This window comes from Vipera berus (genome assembly GCF_964194415.1).
Source record: "Vipera berus genome assembly, chromosome: Z".
In the NCBI taxonomy this organism is placed as follows: Eukaryota; Metazoa; Chordata; class Lepidosauria; order Squamata; family Viperidae; genus Vipera; species Vipera berus.
Window position 1 is genome coordinate 114,355,257 of NC_138205.1, and position 25,957 is coordinate 114,381,213.

Consider the following 25,957-nt stretch of genomic DNA (forward strand, 5'->3'; position numbering starts at 1 on the left):
ACATCGTCCAGAGTCACAGGATCGAACTCCTCCCAGATAACATCACCAAGACCGCCCATGTCCTCATTGTCAGACTCTGCCCAGTCGGAGTCCAAACCGGTCCGGATCCGAGCGATTTTGTCTGACAGATGTTGGCTAAACTCCTCGGCACGACCCTGTACTTTTAATATAAATAAACTGTGACATGTAAAAATTATGTTTAGAACTTTGCTGAATTGTCACTGAATTTGTAAATCTAGATTTAATATTACCAATACTGTACATTTTGACAGGGAAAAGAAAAAAGGAGTAAGCCCAACACCTCCCACTCCAAAAGATCCAAAAAATATAATTGAAGGTAAGAATTCTGATTTATTATGGCTGCCAAGGCATCAAAAATAATTTTGAAAAGTGAGGTTGGCTAATGTGGACAAAAATGAAAATGCAGGATAGGCCAAAAGCAGAACAGACTGACTAGAAGCTTGGAAAATAATGGATAGTTTGTAAGATAATAGGTTTTATTCTGATGTATTTGAATCTTATAGAGGCAATCTTCAAGTACTACAGTTCATTTAATGACCATTCAACGTTGTAACAGACCTATCAAAAGCTATATATGACCTGTTTCAAAGTTAAGTATTGTACAGAACTCTCCCAGCGATTTGCCCTTATCACCAGCCACTGAGATGCTTCAGCCCATCCACCTATCTATTTCCCCCCTCCCCATCCTGCCATGCTGGGTCTCCAAAGGCACTGGGCCTGCTTTGCCCCCCTACTGGATTCCACACAGTCTTCCAACCTTCACAATGCTTACTTACCTTATGAAGATCTGCAATGCTTGAGGTGGGGGAAAGGAAGGAGATAAGGCCTGTTTTGAGAATTCCAGAATGCCTTTTTACTTTTCTCTTATTTAAAAGCATGGTTATGTATTCTTTTATCATCAAAAATAAAATACAAAACAAAGAAAAGGAAAGGAAAAAAACAGACTAACAAGCAACCAACACTAACAACAACAAAAAAGGTGTACAAAAAAGAAAAAAACCCAAGTATCAAATACATCAAACATTGAACATTAGGAAAAAAATCCTCCTGACTGAATGCTGAAAGACACATTAGAAAACTGATATATGTTCCCTTCCCCTTGCATAATGGGTGCACAAATGGGTATATAAACTTTCCCACTTGTATTTAACTAAAATGTTACATTACATAAATATCTCTGATGTGGAAATATATCTAAATCAAGTTGACCCGTATTTTTTCATCCTGAGGATGTGTTTTGAAACCTGAGCTGCTGTAATTCTGGGCAAAGGACTTCTTTATCTCTTAACTCTTCATTGTTTGTTTTTTGTATGGTCAGCCAGCTCAGATTTCAAAATGTGTGCTTCCTGATTTGCCATGTTATTTGAAAAAACACAGACTTTCCCTCATGCTGTGGCTGGATGAAAAAAGCCTTTCAACCCACCTTTTGGCACCTGGACTGTGTCTGCAAACACAGAGAACAAACTATACAGAGTTAAGATGTAAAAGAGGTGATGCAGAGGCAGTAATACCTACATGTAAATGAATAAAATACGTGAGGGTAGGCACCTCCATAGTGTTCCGGAGACTACAAATACTTTTAGTATCTTCCAGAGAATTGTACTTTCATACTATATATGTAAATGATTTTTGAAGTTAGAAAACTACTTAAAGCTAAGTTACCTCTGCTGGTAGGAAATAAAGAAACTACACTTTAAACATCTTCAATGTCCCTTTCAATGTTACTGCAGTAACAGAAAGAATTTGTGCCTCCTGATATGTCAAAACATTATGTAAATAACTACTCATCCAGAGTATTCTGTATTGGGAAAGTTCAGAACTGGTAAGCCTGTTATATAACTGAAATACCTGCAACAAAATTGGTTTCTTTGTTCCTTTTCTTAGAAGTTCCTAGGGTGCAACAAAAAGTTCCCAGTACTAAGAATTTTTTCAATGGAGACCTGGGATTTTCTGGTACATTTCTAACATGAATTGTTAGAGTAACAAAATTCTCTTCATAAGATATCTTTTATCAAGAGCATTTGAGAATTATTTGCTCAGTTATTAGATGCTTGATAACACATATAGTAAATAGAAAATTTAATATAATCAAATGTTTTAATCATAGAAAAAGTACTTTTTATATTTTTAATGAATTATATATATTTGACAAATAGTTTAATTAAATAATTAACTTTGTTTTAGAACTTGCTACGAGACATGCAACTGAGGATGTGTTGAATATGGTACAGGTTTTCCAGGAAGATTCAGGACAACCACGTAAGTGCTTCAAAATATATGTTAAAATGCAGAAAAGCATATAAGATATTTTAGGACAACCATCTCAAATCAATTTCTTCTAAATTGTTAGGCTTGATTTTTAACTATCATAATTCTTTTATGTTTTCTAAAACATTGAAAATACCAAATTAAGAAAATCTTATGTTAGATCATCATGCAATCTATAGTACTTTTGATATCTAGAAATTTAACTTGGATTTCAATTAAGCTATGGAATTTAAAAAACTGGCTGATGGGATTGGATTTTTGAAAATTTAACATTAATCTCTAAGGTAAAATATACTAGATAGACTATAGTAAATAAATGTATGCTTAAAAACAGATAACTGGCAAAACAATATGCATAAACACAAAGCAGTACAAACTTTGAAATTGCAATAATATAGGCTTACAATACTCTGGCATAGCCTATTTATAAAAAATTCTTTTAAATATATCTTTCTTAAAAGCTTTTTATAAAATCTTTTTATGAAAAAATTGAACATTTTTGTGGTAATTGATATTGTTAATCTGATGATTTGATAGATTATGATGCCTTTATTACATTTATTAATCCAACTAAAAGTCAAGATATAGGAAAATATTACAAATTGTCAATAAAAACTTTCATATGAAAAAGTACTTTTGGGAAAAAATAAAAAGTCATCTTATTTATCAAATTAAACTTTCATTTATAAGTTTGAAACATGTTTTGCCACATTAAAATATGGATAGGAGGTTTGTAGATTCAGAAGCAATAAAATAAATGAGGTAAAATATGAAATGGCTTATTAAACCAAACATAGAAAAAGCATGATTTACAGATATTCTATACAAAGTATAAAACTTGACATGGCAGCTTTCAATAGAATAGAGTAGACACAAGGGAACATCTCATATCTCTTTGGTTGCTAGGGACCTTTATCATCACTAGAGGCAGCTTCAGGTATTTTTCAGAATTATATTGATACAGACTTTCAGACAGGTATCTCTTAGACAGTGTTAACCTTGAAGGTTTAGTGACTGTGGTCTAGACAAATTGCCTGTCATTTCATCAACATTTGTGACTGGCACCATCAGAAGGCAAGGTGCTGTGGCATTAAATTCACAGATTTTCTAGAGAAATATTTAAACTGAACAATGGGGACAGTGAGTTAATTGATATAGAACATTCCTGTCCCTGGCAATCTAAAACTAATAGGGTTATCAGTGCATGTAACATAAATGTGTGTGTGGATAAGAATATTAACCTTGCTGTCAAGCAGAATCAAGTTTTTAATAGTGAGTGCCACACCAAAGGCACTAATCAAACAGGTAGTAAGGAAATAGGGGAACTCAGGCACCACATAGGTTATGTAGAAAGTAAGTCATAAAGGACTCAAATGTTTATATACCAATGCACAGAGTATGAGCAATAAACAGAGTGAATTAGAAATTCAGGTAAATGAGGGCAGATTTGATATTGTTTGAGGCCTTTGAACTATGGTGCTGGAGAAGACTCCTGCGAGTTGGACTGCAAGGCGATCAAACCGGTCAGTCCTAGAGGAGATCAACCCTGACTGCTCTTTAGAAGGCCAGATCCTGAAGCTAAAACTCAAATACTTTGGCCACCTAATGAGAAGGAAGGACTCACTGGAGAAGAGCCTAATGCTGGGAAAGGTTGAAGGCAATAGAAGAAAGGGACGACAGAGAATGAGGTAGCTGGATGGAGTCACTGAAGCAGTAGGTGTGAGCTTAAATGGACTCCAGAAGATGGTAGAGGACAGGAATGCCTGGAGGAACGTTGTCCATAGGGTCGCGATGGGTTGGACACGACTTCGCAGCTAACAACAACAACAACAACAATGATATTGTTGCCATTATGGAAACATGGTGGGGTGAAACCCACAAATGGAACACACAGCTAGAGGGATTTAAATTATTTAAAAGAAACAGACGAAATAAAAGAGGAGGTGGAATTGCTATAAGAAATAACTACATCGCTACAAAAATAGAGCACAACAATGATGAAAACTGTCTTGAATGCATTTGGGTCAGTATAAAAGTGGGGGAAATGACATTGCCATAGGTGTATACTATAGGCCATCCGACCAAACAGAGAAAATAGATGAACTTTTTGCTAGTCAGTTAACTAAGGTATGTAGGAAGCACATCACAATAGTAATGGGGAACTTTAATTACCCTGGCATCAACTGGGAGACGAACTCTGAACCAAGAGGAAGATCAAACAGATTCCTGACAAACCTAGCAGATAATCTTGTCTCTCAAAAAGTAGAGAAGGGAACTAGGGGATCAGCCATATTGGACTTAATTCTCACTAACAGAGATGAAATGATAGAAGGTGTTGAAGCCACAGGCACCTTGGGGTGGGGAAATGAACATGAAATATTGGAATTCAAATTTATGCAAGCACAAGCAATAGAACATAGTCAAACTAGAGTTTTATTTATTTATTGGGGACTTATATGCCGCCCTATCTCCCGAAGGACTCAGGGCGGCTAACAACAATAAAAATACAGTAATACAAAAGTTAAAAAAGAATTAAACTAGCAGTCCCAATAATAAGTTAAAAACATTTTAAAAATCCCTGTCAGTCCAGGTCAGCCTGATGGAAAAGGAATGTTTTAAGGCTGCGGTGAAAGGACTGAAGATCCTGGGCCATCTGGAGCTCAAGGGGAAGTTGGTTCCACAGGGCTGGTGCTACCACAGAGAAGGGCCTCCCCCTGGGGGTCGCCAGCCGACATTGTCTAGCCGACGGCACCCTGAGGAGGCCCTCCCTTTGTGAGTGCACTGGGCGATGGGAAGTCGTTCCTGGCTGTAGATGGTCCTGCACATATCCCGGGCCTAGGCCATGTAGGGCTTTAAAGGTAAGTACCAACACCTTAAATCTCACCCGAAGGGCAACCGGTAACCAATGTAGCTCACGCAGGAGGGGTGTAACATAGGAGTATCGGGATGCTCCCATCACAACCCGCGCAGCTGCATTCTGCACCAGCTGGAGCCTCCGGGTGGTCTTCAAGGGCAGCCCCATGTAGACAGCATTACAGTAATCTATACGGGAGGTAACGAGTGCGTGAGTGACCATACGTAGGGCATCTCGGTCCAGATGGCGCAACTGGCGCACCAGGTGAACCTGGGCAAATGCCCCCCTGGCCACAACTCCTATATGATCTTCAAAACTGAGTCGTGTATCTAGGAGGACGCCTAAGTTGCGCACCCTATCAACGGGAGGTAACACCTCTCCTCCCATAACCAAAGATGGAACCTCTTGGACTAAATGAGATGCCGGTACGTAAAGCCACTCAGTCTTGGCCGGGTTCAGCTGGAGCCTGTTCTTACCCATCTAGATTTGTACCGCTTCCAGGCAACAGGACATCACGTCGAGGGCATCACTGGGTTGGTTCGGGGTGGAGATGAAAAGCTGGGTATCATCAGCATATTGATGATACCTCACCCCGAAACCACGGATGATCTCACCCAGTGGCTTCATGTAGATGTTGAACAGGAGGGGTGAGAGGACCGACCCCTGAGGCACCCCACAACTAAGGGGCCTCGGGTTTGACCTCTGCCCTCCTGCCAACACCGTCTGCGAACGGCCCGAGAGGTAGGAGGAGAACCACCATAAAACGGTGCCTCCCACTCCCAACCCTCAAGACGTCGCAGCAAGATACCATGGTCGATGGTATCAAAAGCTGCTGAGAGATCTAATAGGACCAGGACAGAGGAATAACCCCTATCTCGGGCCCGCCAGAAATCATCCACCAGTGCGACCAATGCCGTTTCCGTGCTGTAGCCGGGCCTGAAACCCGATTGGTGCGGGTCCAGATACTCAGTTTCCTCCAGGACCAAAGGGACCTGCCGAGCCACCACGCTCTCAACAACCTTCGCAAGGAAGCGAAGGTTGGAGACAGGACGAAAGTTATTTAAAATAGCTGGATCCAAGGCAGGTTTCTTGAGGAGGGGCCTCACGACCGGCTCCTTCAAGGCGGCAGGGAAGCACCGCCTTCTTCAAGGCGGCATTAATAACTGCCAGGAGCCAGCCTCGTGTAACTTCCCGAGCCGCATAAACCAGCCAGGAGGGACACGGGTGCAACAAACACGTGGCGGCACTTAATTTTCCCATGATCCTGTCCACTTCATCCGGAGTGACAGGATCAAACTCCTCCCAAAAGTTATGTTGGACATTAAGAAAGCTAATTTCAATAAACTTAGAGAGAGCTTGGGAAGGATTCCATGGCTAAGAATCCTCAAGGGGAAAACAACTCCAGAAGCTTGGGAAATTTTGAAAAGTGAGATTATAAAAGCCCAGTCTAGCACAATACCAACAAAGAAGAAAAATAACAGCTCTGAAAAGAAACCACCATGGCTGCATAAATAACTCTCGGATAAATTAAAAGATTAAAAAAGCACACATATAAAATTGGAAAGAGGGACACATAACTAAGACAGAATATCAGCAAATAGCCTGAGCCTGCAAAGATAAAGTGAGGAAAGCTAAGGCTCAAAATGAACTAAGGCTTGCAACAAAACTCAAAAATAACAAAAAAAGCTTCTTTCAACATGTAATAAACAAGAAAAAGGTTAAGGAAATGATGGGTCCATTAGTGGAGAAAGTGGCAAGAAGGTGACAAGCAACAGGGAGAAAGTAGAAAACTTAACTTGTTTTGTGCATCCGTCTTTATACAATGGGAAAAAAACAGTCCAACCTATGAAAAACAGTACCGTAAAAAACAGATTAGAAACACAAGTTAAGATAGGTAAGTGAGCACCTGTCCAGCCTAGACAAGTTCATATCAGCAGGACCAGATGGATTACACCCCAGGGTTCTGAAGGAACTGGCAGATGTGGTCTCAGAAACACTGAACTATGTATTTCAAAGATCTTGGAGTACTGGGGAACTGGAGAGTATCAGAGGACTCGAAAACAGTGGATCCAGGACACTACAGACCCTCAGCCTGACCTCAATAACTGGGAAGATTCTGGAAAAGATAATCAGTAACGAATCAGCCAACACCTAGAAGCAAACAAAAGTCGTTACTAAAAGTCAACATGGGTTTGTCTAAAACAGATCATGCCAGACAAATCTTATTGCACTGTTTGACCAGGTGACAAAATTAGTGGACTAGAGGAATGCTGTGGATATACTGTAATTTACTTGGGCTTCAGTAAGGCATTTGATAAATTAGACAACAACCTACTACTTGATAAGATAGAAAAATGTGGGTTAGACAGCATTACCTCCAGATGGATTGTAGCTGGTTGACCGTATTCAACGTGTGGTCCTCAATAGAACTGCATGGAACAGCATCTACATGCAGGGTAGTGTGTAGTGGGGTGCTCCAGGGCTTTTTTCTGTTCTCTTCAACATCATCAATGATTGGATGAGCGGATAGATGGGGAACTCATCAAATTTGCAGATGACACCAAACTGGCAGGAATAGCCAACACTCCAGAAGATAGGCTTAAGATACAGGAGGATCTTGACAGACTTGAACATTGGGTGGTATCTAACAAAATGAAATTCAATGAAAAGTGAAAAAAGTAAGGTTCTACATTTGGGCAAAACCCCCGAAATGTACAGGTATAGTATAGGTGATACCTTGCTCAATAGTAGTAACTGTGAGAGGATCTTGGAATCCTAGTGGACAATCAATTAAATATGAGCCAGCAGTGTGCTTCAGCTGCCAAAAAAAAAGCCAACACAATGTTAAGCTGCATTAACCGAGGGATCGAATCAAGATCACATGAAGTGTTAATACCACATTATAATGCCTTAGTAAGGTCACACTTGGAATACTGCATCCAGTTTTGGTCAACATGATGTAAAAAAAGATGTTGAGACTAGAAATAATACAGACAAGAGCAACAAAGATAATTAGGGGACTGGAGGCTAAAACATATAAGGAACATTTGCTGGAATTGGGTATGTCTAGTTTAATGAAGCCCCTTCATGGATTACTGCCTTGTCGTGGCGAAGGGGCTTGCGTAATTCAATGAAGCTATGAGCTATGCCGTGCAGGGCCACCCAAGACGGACAGGTCATAGCAGAGAGTTCTGACAAAACATGATCCACTGGAGAAGGAAATGGCAAACCACTCCAGTATCCTTGCCATGAAAACCCTATGGACAGTACCAAAAGGCAAAACGATATGACGCTGGAAGATGAGCCCCTCAGGTCGGAAGGCGTCCAATATGCTACTGAGGAAGAGCAGAGGGCTAGTACTAGTAGCGCCAGAAAGAATGAAGCGACTGGGCCAAAGCCGAAAGGATGCTCAGCTGTGGATATGTCTGGTGGTGAAAGGAAAGTCCGATGCTGTAAAGATTTTTTCTCCATAGGAACCTGGAATGTAAGATCCATGAATCAAGGCAAGCTGGACGTGGTCAAACAAGAGATGACAAGACTGAACATCGACATCTTAGGTATCAGCGAACTAAAATGGACAGGAATGGGTGAATTTAATTCAGAGGACCATCAGGTATACTACTGCGGGCAAGAATCCCTCAGAAGAAATGGAGTAGCATTCATAGTCAATAAAAGAGTAGGAAAAGCAATACTGGGATACAATCCTCAAAATGACAGAATGATCTCAGTTCGAATCCAAGGCAAACCATTCAATATCACAGTAGTCCAAGTCTATGCCCCAACCACCGGTGCTGAAGAGGATGAAATTGACCGGTTCTACGAAGCCCTACAGCACCTTATAGAACTAACACCAAAAAATGATGTCCTTATCATCATGGGGGATTGGAATGCTAAAGTAGGAAGCCAAAAGATAACTGGAATAACAGGCAAGTTTGGCCTTGGAGTACAAAATGAAGCAGGGCACAGGCTGATAGAATTTTGTCAAGAGAATACGATGGTCATAGCAAACACTCTTTTCCAACAACCCAAGAGACGGCTCTACACATGGACATCACCAGACGGTCAACACAGAAATCAGATTGACTACATGCTCTGCAGCCAAAGATGGAGAAGCTCTATACAGTCAGTAAAAACAAGACCAGGAGCTGACTGTGGCTCAGACCATGAGCTTCTTGTTGCAAAGTTTAGGCTTAAACTGAAGAAAGTAGGGAAAAGCGCTAGGCCAGTCAGTTATGAATTAAATCATATCCCTGTTGAATATACAGTAGAGGTGACAAATAGATTTAAGGAATTAGATCTGATAGACAGGGTGCCTGAAGAACTATGGACAGAGGTTCGCAACATTGTACAAGAGGTAGCAACCAAAACCATCTCAAAGAAAAAGAAATGCAAGAAAGCAAAATGGCTGTCTGAGGAAGCTTTGCAAATAGCTGAGGAAAGGAGGGAAGCGAAAGGCAAGGGAGAAAAAGAAAGATACGCCCAATTGAATGCAGAATTCCAGAGAATAGTTAGAAGAGATAAGAATGCCTTCTTAAATGAACAGTGCAAAGAAATAGAAGAAAACAATAGAATAGGGAGGACCAGAGATCTTTTCAAGAAAATTGGAGAGATGAAGGGAACATTCAATGCAAAAATGGGCATGATAAAGGACCAAAATGGCAGGGACCTAACAGAGGCAGAAGAGATTAAGAAGAGATGGCAAAATTACACTGAAGAACTATACAAGAATGAGCTTAACGTCCCTGATAATCACAATGAGGTGGTCACTGACCTCGAGCCAGACATCCTAGAATGTGAAGTGAAGTGGGCCTTAGAAAAGCTGAGCAACAACAAAGCTAGTGGAGGTGACAGTATTCCAGCTGAGCTGTTCAAAATCTTAAAAGACGATGCAGTAAAAGTGCTACACTCAATTTGCCAGCAAATTTGGAAAACTCAACAGTGGCCACAGGATTGGAAAAGATCAGTTTACATTCCAATTCCAAAGAAAGGCAGTGCCAAAGAATGTTCAAACTATCGCACCATTGCACTCATTTCTCATGCTAGTAAAGTTATGCTTAAAATCCTACAAGCTAGACTCCAGCAGTATGTGGATCGAGAACTACCCGAAGTACAAGCAGGATTTCGAAGAGGCAGAGGAACTAGAGATCAAATTGCCAACATACGCTGCATCATGGAGAAAGCTAGAGAGTTCCAGAAAAACATCTACTTCTGCTTCATTGACTATGCTAAAGCCTTTGATTGTGTGGATCATAACAAACTGTGGCAAGTCCTTAAAGAGATGGGAGTACCAGAACATCTTATTTGTCTCTTGAGAAACCTATATGCGGGCCAAGAAGCAACAGTGAGAACTGGACACGGAACCACTGATTGGTTCAAAATTGGGAAAGGAGTCCGTCAAGGCTGTATACTGTCGCCTTGCCTATTTAACTTATATGCAGAGCACATCATGAGAAAGGCAGGGCTAGATGAATCAAAAGTTGGAATTAAGATTGCTGGAAGAAATATCAACAACCTAAGATATGCAGATGATACCACTCTAATGGCAGAAAGTGAAGAGGAACTGAAGAGTCTCTTGTTGCGAGTGAAGAAGGAGAGTGCAAAAGTTGGGTTGAAACTAAACATTAAGAAAACCAAGATCATGGCATCCGGCCCTCTCAATTCCTGGCAAATAGATGGGGAAGAAATGGAGGTAGTGACAGATTTTATTTTCCTGGGCTCCAAGATCACTGCAGATGGGGACTGTAGTCAAGAAATTAAAAGACGCTTGCTCCTCGGGAGGAAAGCCATGGCAAATCTAGACAGCACACTAAAAAGCAGAGACATCACCCTGTCAACAAAAGTGCGTATAGTCAAGGCTATGGTCTTCCCAGTTGCAATGTATGGCAGTGAAAGTTGGACCATACGAAAGGCTGAGCGCCAAAGAATTGAGGCCCTTGAACTCTGGTGCTGGAGAAGACTCCTGCGAGTCCCTTGGACTGCAAGGCGATCAAACCGGTCAGTCCTAGAGGAGATCAACCCTGACTGCTCTTTAGAAGGCCAGATCCTGAAGCTAAAACTGAAATACTTTGGCCACCTAATGAGAAGGAAGGACTCACTGGAGAAGAGCCTAATGCTGGGAAAGATTGAGGGCAATAGAAGAAGGGGACGACAGAGAATGAGGTGGCTGGATGGAGTTACTGAATCAGTAGGCGTGAGCTTAAATGGACTCCAGAAGATGGTAGAGGACAGGAAAGCCTGGAGGAACGTTGTCCATAGGGTCGCGATGGGTCAGACACGACTTCGCAACTAACAACAACAACAAGTTTAATGAAGAGAAGGATGAGGGGTGACATGATAGCAGTGTTCCAATATCAGTTGCCACAAAGAAAGGGAGTCAAGCTATTCTCCAAAGCACCTGAATGCAGGATAAGAAGCAATGGATGGAAACTAATCAAACCTAGAACTAAGGAGAAATTTCCTGGCAGTCTAAACAATTAATCAGTGGAACAACCTGCTTCCAGAAGTTGTGAATGCTCCAACATTGGAAGTTTTTAAGAAGAAACTGGACAACTATTTGTTTTCTGCCTGAGCAGGGGGTTGGACTAGAAGACCACCAAGGTCCCTTCCAACTCTTGTTGTTGTTGTTATGCATGCAGATTGCTATGCTATGTATATGGTACAGGCAACTGAACTGGCAGTGACTAAGTACCTGTCCAAACTTTTGTCTAGCCTTTTCATTGATATTTATCTCCGCTGGTTTTAATTGGTGCAGGCTGATGAAGGCTGGTCATAATTTTTTGTGGCTAATTCTCTGAAGAAGCCTGGCATAGTTTGTAGGAAGATAAACCATGGTCATTAAACCATGAAACTCAACACTGCATTTTTCTTGATTAGTTTGGCTAGTTACAGCATTTTTTCTGAGATGGTCACTACTAAGGCTCGTCTTTTACATGCTGTAAGTGAAAGTTTCTTGTTATCATCAAAAAAATATGGGTGTTCACCAGATTATTCCAGTTATTATATAGCACCAGTGGCTAAACCTGTGTTCAAAAGTCTGTAGTCATGCTTTGCGGATAGCAGGTCCCAAAAGGGAAAAGTGTAAGAAATAAAATTTGTCTTACCAATTTGTATTACCAATTAACACTTATCATCTAACAAAGAAAAATCATTCAGATTGGAAAAGGATGCACTCCATTAGGTGCTTGCTTTTCTTCTGCAGTCCTACTACACTACTTTTCATATCTATATAATTCATGTTAGTTAGGTTAAGTTGGTTCCAAAGTAAAAAGGGATTTAAAATTTTCAGGTGCAACAAAAATAAAAGAGATGCTGAAAATGTTCATTTAAAATAGCAGAATAATCCTTAGTATTTGGGTTGACCAAACTCTTAATTTATTTAAAAAGATAATCAGTATTAAAAAGTAAAATCCCTCCTGAGTCACTCATGTTAGAAATGTTTAATATCTGATAGTCAAGATTATTACAAATACTACAACTTTAAGAAATTTTGAATTTCTATGCTTGACCAACCAACCTACTAGATAAGAGATCCTTTTTGTTGAAGAATATTAATTTCCTGAAAAAATATATTAGGAACTATTATTAGAATTGAGGTGATCCTATAATAGTTAATTGATTAACAGCATTCAGCTCATAAAGCTTTTTATACCTTTATCCATGTTGGAAAGAGAAGACAGGATTTGATCCCTTTTTGTTTAATGGCAGAGCTTACTGAACTATCTGAGATAGAAAAATCCTTTTTCTTTACTTTCCATTTAAGAACTTCAAATTGTCCTCAGAAAAGCAAAATGTAGTACTGCCTGTAGAATCTTTAACACTGAAACTTAAGTTTTATGTTGAAAGGAATATAAACCCATATGATACAAAATTCAGTTTTTGATCTCAAGGTAGTACATATTTAATTCAAATCCTCAAAATTCATATTATAAATATTTAGATAGGTGAAAAAGCTTTTAAAGCAGTGAGGTTCAATTTAGTTTTATTTTTCATTTCAATTAGGGCTAGACTAGGATAAAAATATTAGTAGCTCTATTGCCAAATCAGTAGGCTATTTTCCCTCAAGCAAGAAGAGAGTATTATGTTTTCTCTATCCTCTTTTTTTTGGCCCATTATAAATCAAATAAAAGGCCAGTAGTTTAAACAGAAAATATTTTTTATTCTCCAATTAGACAGTCAGAGAGAAAGTACTTAGCTCTAGACTGATCTAGGTCATAAATTCAGTATGCTGCCAGGTCAGCCAGAAACCTGAAATGATTTAACAGAAGTAGGAAGATGACAAAGATCTGGAGTCTGGCTGTTGGAAAAGATCTGGAGTCTAGTTATTTCTCACGCAGTTTATAAGCTGTGTGGTGCACAGTTTATGAAGTTCATAAGGATGCATGTGGTAATAATAACAAATGAGATCCTGTTAATCTGGTAATAAATACTTCACTGTGAAAAATAGAATTTTTTAAATTAAAGGTAGCCTTAATTAACCACCACTCATTCAGTAAATGTTTAAAGCCATCTTAATGTTGAACAAAGGGTCATTAGAACTGGTCCTTGAAGTTCTAACTATCCTAGCACTCCCATTATTTTGTGATTGTGATCTGGGACCTTTGCAACAGGCCCATGCTTACAAGGGTTGCAATGCTCTGATCGTGATTTGTGACTTTCCTTGCTGGTTTCTCACAGGCAGAGTCAATAGGGAAGTTGGCAGGAAAGAAACTTAATCTGTTTGATTAAGTCTCCCCCATTTGCATATATTTCTCAGCCCCTCTATACTCATGCTGTGGTTTGCTGGACATACTCATTTCTTGCAAACCTTCCCCACATCTTGTACACGGTTCCCAGCCATCTGCACACTCTTCCCCATTATCTTGCAGCCATCCCAAGCCATGGACTTAGAACATGCTTCCCTGGCCACTTTCTCAGCTCCTTGCTCCCTTTCCCACCTGGCAGCAGCCACTTATTTGCCTACTGGTCTTGAGAGAGCTGCCTGTGACTTAAACCTTTTTGCTGACTTCCCCATTGATCACTGGAAACTGGCAAAAACTTTCAAGGAAGTGCATGTTTAAAGCCCATTATACTTGCTTAATGTTGGCAATGGGACTGCATGGATTGCCACTGCTAAGTGATATTGTCATATGACATTATGTTTTATGAGAACAATGCTTAGAAATTGGGTCCTAATTGCTGTTGTAACTCAAAGACTAACTATGACAGTTATGACCTTTGTTAATTGATTTAGCACTTGATTACTTCTAGCTTCTGTTATGTAACTTGGTAATAGTAATAATGTCAACTTAGAGTGATAGCAGTAGTAGCAGTGACATTGTTAGGCAATCCTGTGCAATTTCTTGACATCTATTTCTATTTCTAGATCAAAATGTTAGATATCAACCTAATAACTATTTTTATAATTGTTCAGAAACAATTGAGATGATGAACAATCGCATGATAGAAATAATGAAAGTATTTGAAAGACAAACAAATAAGTTACACAGGTAAATCAAACATAATGATGCAGATGGGGAAGGGAATGTTTCATTTTATCTTGTGTATTTTGGGGTAGTTTATGTGACATGCACAAATAATTAAGCGGTTCTTAGAAAAGAAACCTACAAAATTTCACAAAGTAATGTGCAGAAGTAAGCAACTTAATAGAGAATAATTATATCTGTCTTTCTATCTATCTGAACATTATATATAATATATATATGTGTATGTGTGTGTAATATTTATAATTATAATATATATACTGTATTATATTGAACATATAAGTTGTAGTAAAATCATTACTTTCTGCTCAATTTACCCTAACTCTCCTAGCCAAATCTCAATGTCTGTCACTAAAAAATTGTGATTTATTTTAAATCATAGAAACATTAGAACAGGGATGTCAAACTGCTGGTTGCATCATGCGGAGGAAACTTAAATGTCGCCCTATCTCCCGAAGGACTCAGGACGGCTAACAACAATAAAACACAATAATACAAATGTTAAAAAGATTAAACTAACAAGCCCCAATGATAAAATGATAAAATATTAAAAAATATTCTATTTTAAAATCCCTATCGTCAGTCCAGGTCAGCCTGATGGAAGAGAAATGTTTTAAGGCCGCGACGAAAGAACCGGAGATCCGGGGCCATTCAAAGCTCAAGGGGAAGTTGATTCCACAGGGCCGGCGCTCTCACAGAGAAGGCCCTCCCCCTGGGGGTCGCCAGCCGACATTGTCTAGCCAACAGCACCCTGAGGAGGCCCTCCCTGTGTGAGCGCACCAGGCGATGGGAGGTCGTTCCTGGCAGCAGACGGTCCTGCACATATCCCGGGCCTAAGCCATGTAGGGCTTTATAGGTAACAACCAGCACCTTAAATCTCACCCGAAGGACAACCAGTAACCAATGTAATTCACGCAGGAGGGGTGTAGTATGGGAGTATCGGGATGCTCCCATCACAACCTGCGCGGCTGCATTCTGCACCAGCTGGAGCCTCTGGGTGGTCTTCAAGGGCAGCCCCATGTAGACAGCATTGCATTAAATCTATACGGGAGGTAACAAGTGCGTGAGTGACTGTACGTAGAGCATCTCGATCCAGATAGGGGCGCACCTGGCACACCAGGCGAACCTGGGCAAATGCCCCCCTGGCCACAACCCCTATATGATCTTCAAAACTGAGTCGTGTATCCAGGAGGACGCCTAAGTTGCGCGCCCTATCAGTGGGAGGTAATACCTTTCCTCCCATAACCAAAGATGGAACCTCTTGGACTAAATGAGATGCCAGTACGTAGAGCCACTCAGTCTTGGCCGGGTTGAACTGGAGCCTGTTCTTCCATCCAGATTCGTACCGCTTCCAGGCAACGGGACATCACGTCAAGGGCATCAATGGGTCAGTTTGGGGCGGAGATGAAAACCTGGGTATCATCAGCATATTGATACCTCACCCCGAAACCACGGATGATCTCACCCAGTGGCTTCATATAGATGTTGAACAGGAGGGGAGAGAGGACCGACCCCTGGGGCACCCCACAACTAAGAGGCCTCGGGGTTGACCACTGCCCTCCTGCCAACATCGTCTGCGAACGGCCCGAGAGGTAGGAGGAGAACCACCGTAAAACGGTGCCTCCCACTCCCAATCCCCCAAGACGTCGCAGTAAGATACCATGGTCGATGGTATCAAAAGCCGCTGAGAGATCTAATAGGACCAGGACAGAGGAATAACCCCTATCCCGGGCCCACCAGAGATCATCCACCAGTGCGACCAATGCCGTCTCTGTGCTGTACCCGGGCCTGAAACCCGATTTATTTAAAATAAATATTTTATTAATTTTCTAATTTTACATCGTAAGTATTTAATAAGCAACTTGGTGTCTGGGTCTATTAGTAATTCAGTGGTATATATTAACTTTTCTCAGTCTAGTCCAGGGGTCGGCAACCTTAAATACTCAAAAGAGCCATTTGGACCCATTTCCCACAGAAAAGAAACTACCAGGAACCACAAAACCCTGCTGCTTACCCCCCACATGGAGTGCCCCACCGCCACTATTTCCACCCACCCACCCACCCAACGGAGCGCTCCACCGCCGCTGCTGCTTCCCTCTCCGCTTGGAGCATCCCACTGCCACTGCTTCCCCCCACCCCCGAACGAGTGCTTCACTGCTGCTGCTCCTTACTACATGCATGGAGCACACCACCGCTTCTTCCCCCAGTGGCGAAGGTGGAGTTTGGGAGGCAGCAGCAGGGCATAGCCGAGGCATGGCCCAGCAGCATTAGCAAAGGTCGTCCTACTCACTCTCAATAAGGCGGGACCACACGAGCGAGCAGCGCACCAGGTTCTTATTGTTTGAGAGCAATCCCATTGCTGCATCTCTGCTTTCTTCAGCTTGGATGGAGCATAGGCACCCAAGCCGCTGGCAGCCGTTTAAATGGGGAGGACGAGGAGGAGGAGAAGAGGGGTGAGGCTTTGTGCCAGCTGGCTAGCCAGGCAAGGATAGGTTGGGCGATGGTGGCTGATTGGCTGGGGGGGAATCTACCAAGCCTCATGGTAGTGGCATTGGCAGCTCCCCCCACCTGGCCCATTTCCCCAGCTCTGTACAAGATGATTGGAAGAAACTCCCCCTTCCTGCCCCTGATTGGACCCATGTGGCACCTTCTTTCCAGCTCTGACGTGGTCCTCTGTCACTTCCTCTGCTGCCATGTGCAGTCCTACCAATAAAAGAAGTTTGTGGGACTAAAAAAAAAGTTAATCAATTCCAACTTCTTGCAGAAAAAAAAAGATCTCGCAAAGTTGGAATTGATTGATTGAACTTTTTTTTTAGTCCCACAAACTTCCTTTGTTTGTGGGACTGCACTCCGCATCGGAGCTGGAAAGAAGGTGTCGCGTGTGTCTGATCTGGGCTGGGGGGGGGTTTCTGCCAAACATCCTGGCAGAGGCTTTGGTGGGTGCGATGCGGCTCAGCCAAAAGCGGGCATAAAACAAGTGGGGCGGCATGAGATAAATCCCCCCTCACCTGCCCACCCACCCTCTTCCCTTTCACTCCCCTTCCAAGCCCTTTTCGTAGCTCTTCCCATATAGCCATCGAAGTGGCAGATGGAGTGCTGGAGCTGAAAAGCATCTGCTTTCCATCTCCATTGCATTTCTTTGCCACCGCACAGCTGGAGAGCTTGCCCCAACCACCACCGCCCAAATGCCCTTGCTTTCTTCCCAAACCATTTCTTTTCTAACCTCTTTTCCAGCTCTGACACAGTCCTGTCAAGTTTCCGACAGATGAGCTCTTCAAATGACTCTGAGGCATTGTTTACCTTAAAAGTCTTTTATTATAGCCCTATAACATCGGCAAAGCTTGCTAGGGAAGCTGGAATCTGAATTCCCCTCCCCTTAGCACAATATATTAAACATAATTCTCCTTTTCATTGCTGTCATTAATCACATTCTCCAATTAGTTTGAAGGGTCAGTTTTCCCTTCTGTTAGACAACCTGCCAAATTCTTATCTTCTCTTATTGCAAGACAGCCTTGAGAGACATTCTTCCTCCCCCCCCCCCCGTAACAACTGATTCTAGCTGTAAAAGTAACACACAAGTTGTTAGCAGTGTTGACACCTCCGTTACTTCTTCCACCACCAAGAAGCTTGTTGGACTAAAAAAAAAGTTCAATCAATCAATTCCAACTTCGCAAGATGCTTTTTTCCCCACGAGAAGTTGGAATTGATTGATTGAACTTTTTTTTTTAGTTCCACAAACTTCTTTTGTTTGTGGGACTGCACATGCTGGCGGAGGACAGGGAGCTGCAGCAGAGGAATGAAAGCTGCATTCAGCTCTGAAGCTGTGGGTTGCCGACCCCTGGTTTAATCCAAAACTACACCATCCAGTGCATCCTTGGTCCTCTTTTCTTCCGGTAGTATGCATTTTTCCATACTGGGCAAATAAAGTTCTTGTTATTGTTAATACATGTACAATTAAATATAGACATCTTCATCACATTTTTCTGGTATTATACATAATATCAATAGTATCAATTTATAATATCTTTTCTAGCTAAAATATATCTCAATTGTATTTGCACTTAAAATCCATTTATTCAATCAAAATAATAATAATAATAATAATAATAATAATAATAATAATAATAATAATAATAATAATAATAATAATAATAATAATAATAATAATAATAATAATAAAGTTGGAAGGGACCTTGGAGGTCATCTAGTCCAACCCCCTGCTCAGGCAGGAAACCTTATACCATTTCAGGCAAATGGCTGTCCAGTCTCTTCTTAAAAACCTCCAGTGTTGGAGCATTCACCACCTCTGGAGGCAGGTTGTTCCACTGGTTAATTGTTCTAAGTGTCAGGAAGTTTCTCCTTAGTTCTAGGTTGCTTCTCTCCTTGACTAGTTTCCATCCGTTGCTTCTTGTCCTGCTTTCAGGTGCTTTGGAGAATAGCTTGACTCCCTCTTCTTTGTGGTAGCCCCTGAGATATTGGAACACTGCTATCATGTCACCCCTCACCCTTCTCTTCATTAAACTACACATACCCAATTCCAGCAACCGTTCCCTATATGTTTTAGCCTCCAGCCCCCTAATCATTTTTGTTGCTCTTCTCTGTACCCTTTCTAGAGTCTCGACATCTTTTTTACATCGTGGTGACCAAAACTGGATGCAGTATTCCAGGTGTGGCCTTACCAAAGCATTGTAAAGTGGTATTAGTACTTCACTTGATCTTGATTCTATCCCTCTGTTAATGCAGCCTAGCACTGTGTTGGCTTTTTTGGCAGCTGCAGCACACTGCTGGCTCATATTGAAGTGATTGTCTACTAAGACTCCGAGATCCCTCTCACAGTTACTACTATTGAGCAAGGTACCACCTATACTATACCTATCCATTTGATTTTTCCTGCCTAAATGTAGAACCTTACTTTTTTCACCATTGAATTTCATTTTGTTAGATAGCGCCCAGTGTTCAAGTCTGTCCAGATCCTTCTGTATCTTAAGCCTATCTTCTGGAGTATTGGCTATTCCTGCCAGCTTGGTGTTGTCTGCAAATTTGATGAGTTCCCCATCTATCCCCTCATCCAAATCGTTAATGAAGATATTGAAGAGCACTGGGCCCAGAACAGAGCCCTGGGGCACCCCACTACACACTTCTTTCCATGTAGATGCAGTTCCATTGAGGACCACCCGCTGAGTACGGCCTGTCAGCCAGCTACGAATCCATCTGGTGGTGATGCTGTCTAACCCACATTTTTCTATGTTATCAAGTAGTAGGTTGTGATCTACTTTATCAAATGCCTTACTGAAGTCTAAGTAAATTATATCTACAGCATTCCTCTGGTCCACTAGTTTTGTCACTTGGTCAAAGAATGTAATAAGATTTGTCTGGCATGATCTGTTTTTGACAAACCCATGTTGACTTTTAGTGATGACTTTGTTTGCATCAAGGTGTTCGCTGATTTGTTGTTTGATTATCTTTTCCAGAATCTTCCCAGGTATTGAGGTCAGGCTGATAGGTCTGTAGTTTCCTGGATCTATTTTTTCCCTTTTTTCCCTTATCCTGTTTTTCCTGCTTTTAATTTTTTTTAAATTTCCCATCAATGTTCAAAATATCTCTATCACTTATAATTTTCTCATAATAAATTATATTTGGGTAACTAAAAGTTCCCTTATTCAAACCCTTTTAGAATTTTCATATTTCCCATCTCATAACAAAGTATAATATTCTAGTTACAAATCCTATCCTAGTTATAATACTTTTATTTCTGATAGTTATCTATTTTCTTACCCATATTCAAACATCTGTTTAGTAGTGTAATAACCCATCTAATCGGACAAAAATTGTCAGTCTTACTCTAGCTTTCTTCCTTTGCCAAATAACTTTCCAAGTCAGTACATGTAAATCATCAAGTAAATTCTTCCTGTTTTGTATATATTGTTTGGAATGAAAAAAAAGAATTTGGTTGAAGTGTTTTTGGAAGAACACTCAACCCATTTATATTCATTAAACAGCCTCCATCCTTCTCCTTCAGTTTTTCTTTTCATTTCTTTTGTCAATATTCAGCATTTCTCTTAACAGCTTTATCATCCATTTGATCAACTCTTCTTTCTTATTCTCAAATGTGTTCTGAGATCTTGACAAGTACAATGTCTTTTCCATTTCCAGTGTTATCACTTCATCTTCTAATTTTTCATTTGTCTGTAGCTGTCTGTTAATTCCTTCCTTTAGGTCCTCCATCTTTGGATCCATATCTTCTAATTTTCCTTCTGTTTTCTGGATTATTAATTCTTTGCAGTCATTGTCTGGATTTGTAATTTTAAGTTAGAAAATTGTTTTTATCTTATTTGCATTAATTTTAGTCTCATCCTGAAATAAAACAGTTGTCTCTTGGATTGATTTCAACATGGAAAGAATTCCTTCTGAGATTCATTAACATTTTCTTGTTGATATATCAAGCTGAGAGCTTTGGAGACAGGTGTTGAAGATAACTTTTAAGACTGAATATGGAACACTCATTTTGTTTTTCTATGTAGTCTTTATAGTTCAATAGGGTCCCCAACTCAGATAAGCAGCCCAAGAGTTTTTGTTTTTCCTTTTTCCCAGCTGCACTCTGCAAAAGTGAAAGTGTCCAGAAACAGCAAAGAGTCTTAGATAAGAATCTAGGCTTCAAGCCAAGTTTCCCTTAAGCATAATAAATTGTAATGCCATAATATTCTACTAGATGTCGCTTGCCAAATCCAAGCTTATTTTGCAAACTTTCAAATACTTTTTCTAAAAAAACTCTCAAAGTTACTTTTAGTCCCCAAATTTCAAAGCTATAGATCTGTATTAGTTCCAGATTGATCTTGTAGTTTTCTCTGGACAATAACTTTCCTTCCGTCTCTCATCAGGGAGGATTCTTTGTTTTGGGCATTCTTTTTTCCAGGAAAGTAGTGTTAGGGCCATAAAAAGAAGATAAAGTCTTACCCAGTTCTATCCACATTGCTCAGAGATTGCTAGTTAGTGCTTGACTTAAGTTATCAGCAACTTCTAACTGCCCACATGAATGAAGCCAGTCTTTCCCCCGCTGGTTTGGAGGGCTTCCTCGGATTCAGTGGAAGGGCTACCGCCCCTCTGTGATCAACAGGGGCCCCTCCTTCATTGCCTCTTTGGAGCTAGTTGACCCTTTTTAGGGTCCCCAGCGGGGCAAAATTGAATGTGGAAGACGGAGCCCTATCTTCCTGCGCCGGTGCACCATGATGTCAAACTGAAAGTCCTACCCCGACACATGCTTTTTAACTCCTAGCTATCACTGCCAAAATGATAAAGAAAAGTATAACCTTTCCTGAGTTCTCTCAAATTTAGGTATTGGTTTTTGACTGTTTTTAAGTTTACATTTAAATTTTTACTGAACTTAGTGCCTGCTTAGTCAACAATGATAGTTTGGTTGTAGCTTGCCTATTTATTAATTCACTTAACATGCAATAGTTTTGAAATGTATCCATAAATTACAATAGGTAAAAAAAATCAAGAACTAGGCTGTTGATTGCTACACAACACAGGGAATGTGTTATGATTGTTCTAAAAGTTCTATGTTACCAGTTGTCTGCTGCCTACAATCTAAGATGCTGGTGTTGACATTTCAAGCTTTTAATGTCTTTGATTCTGATTGTCTACTGGACAACTCTCCCTCTATGCCTAATAAATCTGGTGAATTGTGCTTCATAATTGATCTTTGTAATTGTGAATTTTGTTGTATGATTTATGTTGTTTGCTTAGCTAGTATCCTATGACTATTGCTAAGTGTTGCCTCTTATAATTTATGATAAAGTGTTGTATTTTATGATTTATGATGAAGGTATTTTATGTTTATAATCATGATTTATTACTATTACTTGTATGTACACTGAGAGCTTACACATCAGAGATAAATTCCTTGTGTGTCCAACCGCACAGCCAATAAAGAATTATATTCTATTCTGAGGACCTTCTGAGCATGCCCACATTTATAATAGAGGACATTGGAAGATGGCCTTCTCAAGGAGGTTCATTTGATTCCCAGTTTCCCAGCATTTAGGAAGATAATAAAAACAGTACATTTTGTAAGCTCTTAGCTTCTAGCTATTTAAATGACTAGTTTTAATTTTGATTTTAATTGAATTAATTTTAAATTGTACTCTCTTATTGTAAGACAATAAGAGACAGTAAGACAATATTGTGCTAACAGAAAGGTAGATTATAAATTCTTTAAATGTTCAATTTATTTAGAAATTACTGAAAGATTAAAAGGAAAAAATCAATAAAATATTTATATTTTTTAGAGTTGTAAATGAACAGGATGTGCTGGAAGGTGTAAGTAATAATTTTTACTCTTTTTTCAATTCTTAAATTAATAATTTGAATAAAATTCAATGATGCAGCCACTGCTTGGCTAGCAACTATCTCGGTTAGTGATCATTCACAAATGCAGCAGTAATGAAAAATAATAAAAAAATCACTTTCTGACCAATGCATTCATTTATAACCAAATTTTATATGCTTGACAACAAAAGCATCAGGGTGAAACTGATTAAGGTTTGATCAGTTTCACACAACAGAGCAACTGACCAGAGGGTTCTAATGAAGTAATAAAGGCTGTAGTTGAGCTTAACTTGCAGTTGAAGCAATCATTCCCTGCAAAAAGACAAAAACAACAACAAAAAAAGTGAGAGAGGGACAGATCAGGCACAAGACACCTAGGAGTGAATTTTATCTGAATGAGATGGCAGCAATCAGTGATCTTTGCAGCATATTTCCCTTAGTCAATATGTTCATTTAACAATCATTGTGCTTAATGATGAAGTCACAGGAACAGAATGTAATTGCTAATCAAGCAATGGATGTACCAAAAAATAATGATATTCTGTATACATGTAACCTGTATACATACAAGTGTTTGATTGTATACAATCAATTAATTGGTATTACATATTCTTGCTCTGCTCAGTGTTGAGCTGCTCACATAATGTTCTGTTCATTCTCATGCATACTTTTCTTCTAATATATATCAAGCTTAAAACATGTTAACACAACTATTTTTACTCTATATTCATAAAAAATGTTCTATAGCATTTTATGCTATCCTTTACTTTACCTACATTTGTTACACTCTCTTATATACTTTCCAAAGGAGAGACAAGATTTCTTTTGAGGTCCCAAATATTAGAAAGTACCTAGTTTTTCTTGACTCTTGCTTTTCTTTATATTAGAAATTACAGAAAATACAGCAAGAATTTCGACAGCTAAGAGAAGAAAAAGAAATAATGGAGGATGAACTTCAAAAAATGAAAGCTTCAGGGGTATCTTTGAATTAAATACAATTTTATTAATAGAACTGAAGCTTCAAATATTATAAGAGCAACAAACTTTATTTAACATAAAGAGTTTTATTTCTGAGAATGTGTATAGAATAAGAATTGTACTATGGACCTGATTAAGGCAACAGTGGTGCTGATACCTTCTTCTAATCTATTAGCTTTTTTCTGAGGCTATCAACACTATATTGCTGGATAAGGATATGTCAGATCTGTTTGTATTAAGACGGTATTTCTTTATTTTTTCTGGAGAACAGAGCACACCTAGTTTGTGTTGCTAAAATTTGGCCAAGAATAGAAAGGGTTATTCCTCTGTCCAAATTGGCTCTCAGAGGACTATGGGCAAGTGTCTATATTGAATTGAGCTTTAAAGAAAACATATTGATTCTGCTAATTTATTATTCACCTTACCTGCCTAGTGTTACATAGTGTTACTATATTTTTCTTATGCTCTTTTTTGACTTTGTGATTGAGTCCTTCATGCTATTAATGCTGGCAGTATCATTTTCTATTTCCTTGAGATGATAAATGAATCAGAAATTTCTGGCCTCCATGACAACTATGGGCTTGTCCCAACTGATATTGATCCTTGCTGGTGTAATGAATTCACACTGATCTAGTTTTTATCTTAGAGCAACTGAAGCTTGATTTAAAGATTGAGAATTTAATCACAGGCTGTGTCATATTCAGATCTCTTTCTGGTCAGCTTAAGACTGTATGGGGACTAAATTACTCCTCTTCTTCTCTCTTAATTACCGGTATACTTGGTTTCTCTTCATATGGAAACTCATAGGAATTTTTGTATTTGATGAAAATGCCAGCATAATATAATCCCTTATGTTAAATCTAGAAATACAAACTTACACTTGTAACATTAGATTCTCTTCCTGGGATAAGAATGGGGAGATTAATACTGAGGAGCAAATAGGACCATAATTATAGCAGATTATAAGGTAATAAATCTATAAAATAATTTATTCCAGATATAAAAAGGAGTAATGAAAATTTATTGATGCTACCTGTAGAAAAAAGCATTGGTTGAAAATGCTAAAGGTTAAGGTACATCAGAGAGTAAAAAAATAAAAAAGAAATTGAAGTCCAGTGAAAGAATGACTTCATATTAGGATTCCCTGAAAGGATTGTGCAGAAGCACAGAAAGAAAAAGTAATATCTCCAATGCAAACACCAACTGATAAGGGATTCCATTAGAGAAATTCAAAAAGCTCTGACTCCCTAAATCTTAAAAAATTAATTAATTAATTAATTAATTTTATTTATTTATTTAATTTGGCCATCCATCTCATCACCTACTCACTATTCATGACACATGACTGGGCGGTTTAAATGAATATTTATATTCATTATAAATATGAATATTTGTATTCATAAGTATATAAAGTCACATTAGAATTACAGTAAAATACAAGTTATAACTACAGATGGGGAGGAGAATATATAGATGGGGGAGGTGGGAACTATTATTAGTTGATCAGTGTCTTTGGGGTGAAATTCCCCCATTGTGCCCCCAAATTAACAGGAAGAGTCAGGTCTTCTCTTGTTGAAAGTCAGGAAGATGGGAGCTCATTTCACCTCGGGTAGGATTTTCCTAAGGATTGCAGCTATGGCAGAGAAGACTCTAATTGGCAGGTAATTGAACTCAGTATTGAGGACCCTGTCCACTTCCTCAGTTCCAAGAAAATCAAACTGTTTCCTGATAAATTGTTCTGACCCAATCATGCTGGCAAGGCAGAGGTTACGTAGAATCCATTTATTGCATTTAATACAGCGCCAAGTGATCCACCAAGGGTGCCGGTGAAGCTCTACTCCAGCCCTCAGTTTTTCCTCAGTCTCAATTCCCCAGTTCCATGAAGTAAGTTGATCCACGAGGCAGAGAGAAGTAACAATACCCATAGATACCAAATAAAGCATCATCAATAATAACAATACTAGACTAAAGTGGCAGTAGGTCTTTCAGTGGCCCTTTGTGGCCAATGCAGGTTCATTCACATGGTCCT

The 25,957-nt window shown here is 39.6% G+C and overlaps 1 protein-coding gene across 1 annotated transcript in view; it reads left to right on the top strand.

Annotated features, from left to right (window-relative positions):
• Window positions 1–25,957, top strand: part of CCDC7 (coiled-coil domain containing 7) — a 317,972-nt gene that overhangs the window by 27,579 nt on the left and 264,436 nt on the right. Inside the window, 5 exon segments of the mRNA XM_081343017.1 lie at window positions 273–337; window positions 2,206–2,280; window positions 14,553–14,628; window positions 22,911–22,941; window positions 23,838–23,927. Coding sequence (XP_081199143.1) covers window positions 273–337; window positions 2,206–2,280; window positions 14,553–14,628; window positions 22,911–22,941; window positions 23,838–23,927 — 337 coding nt within the window.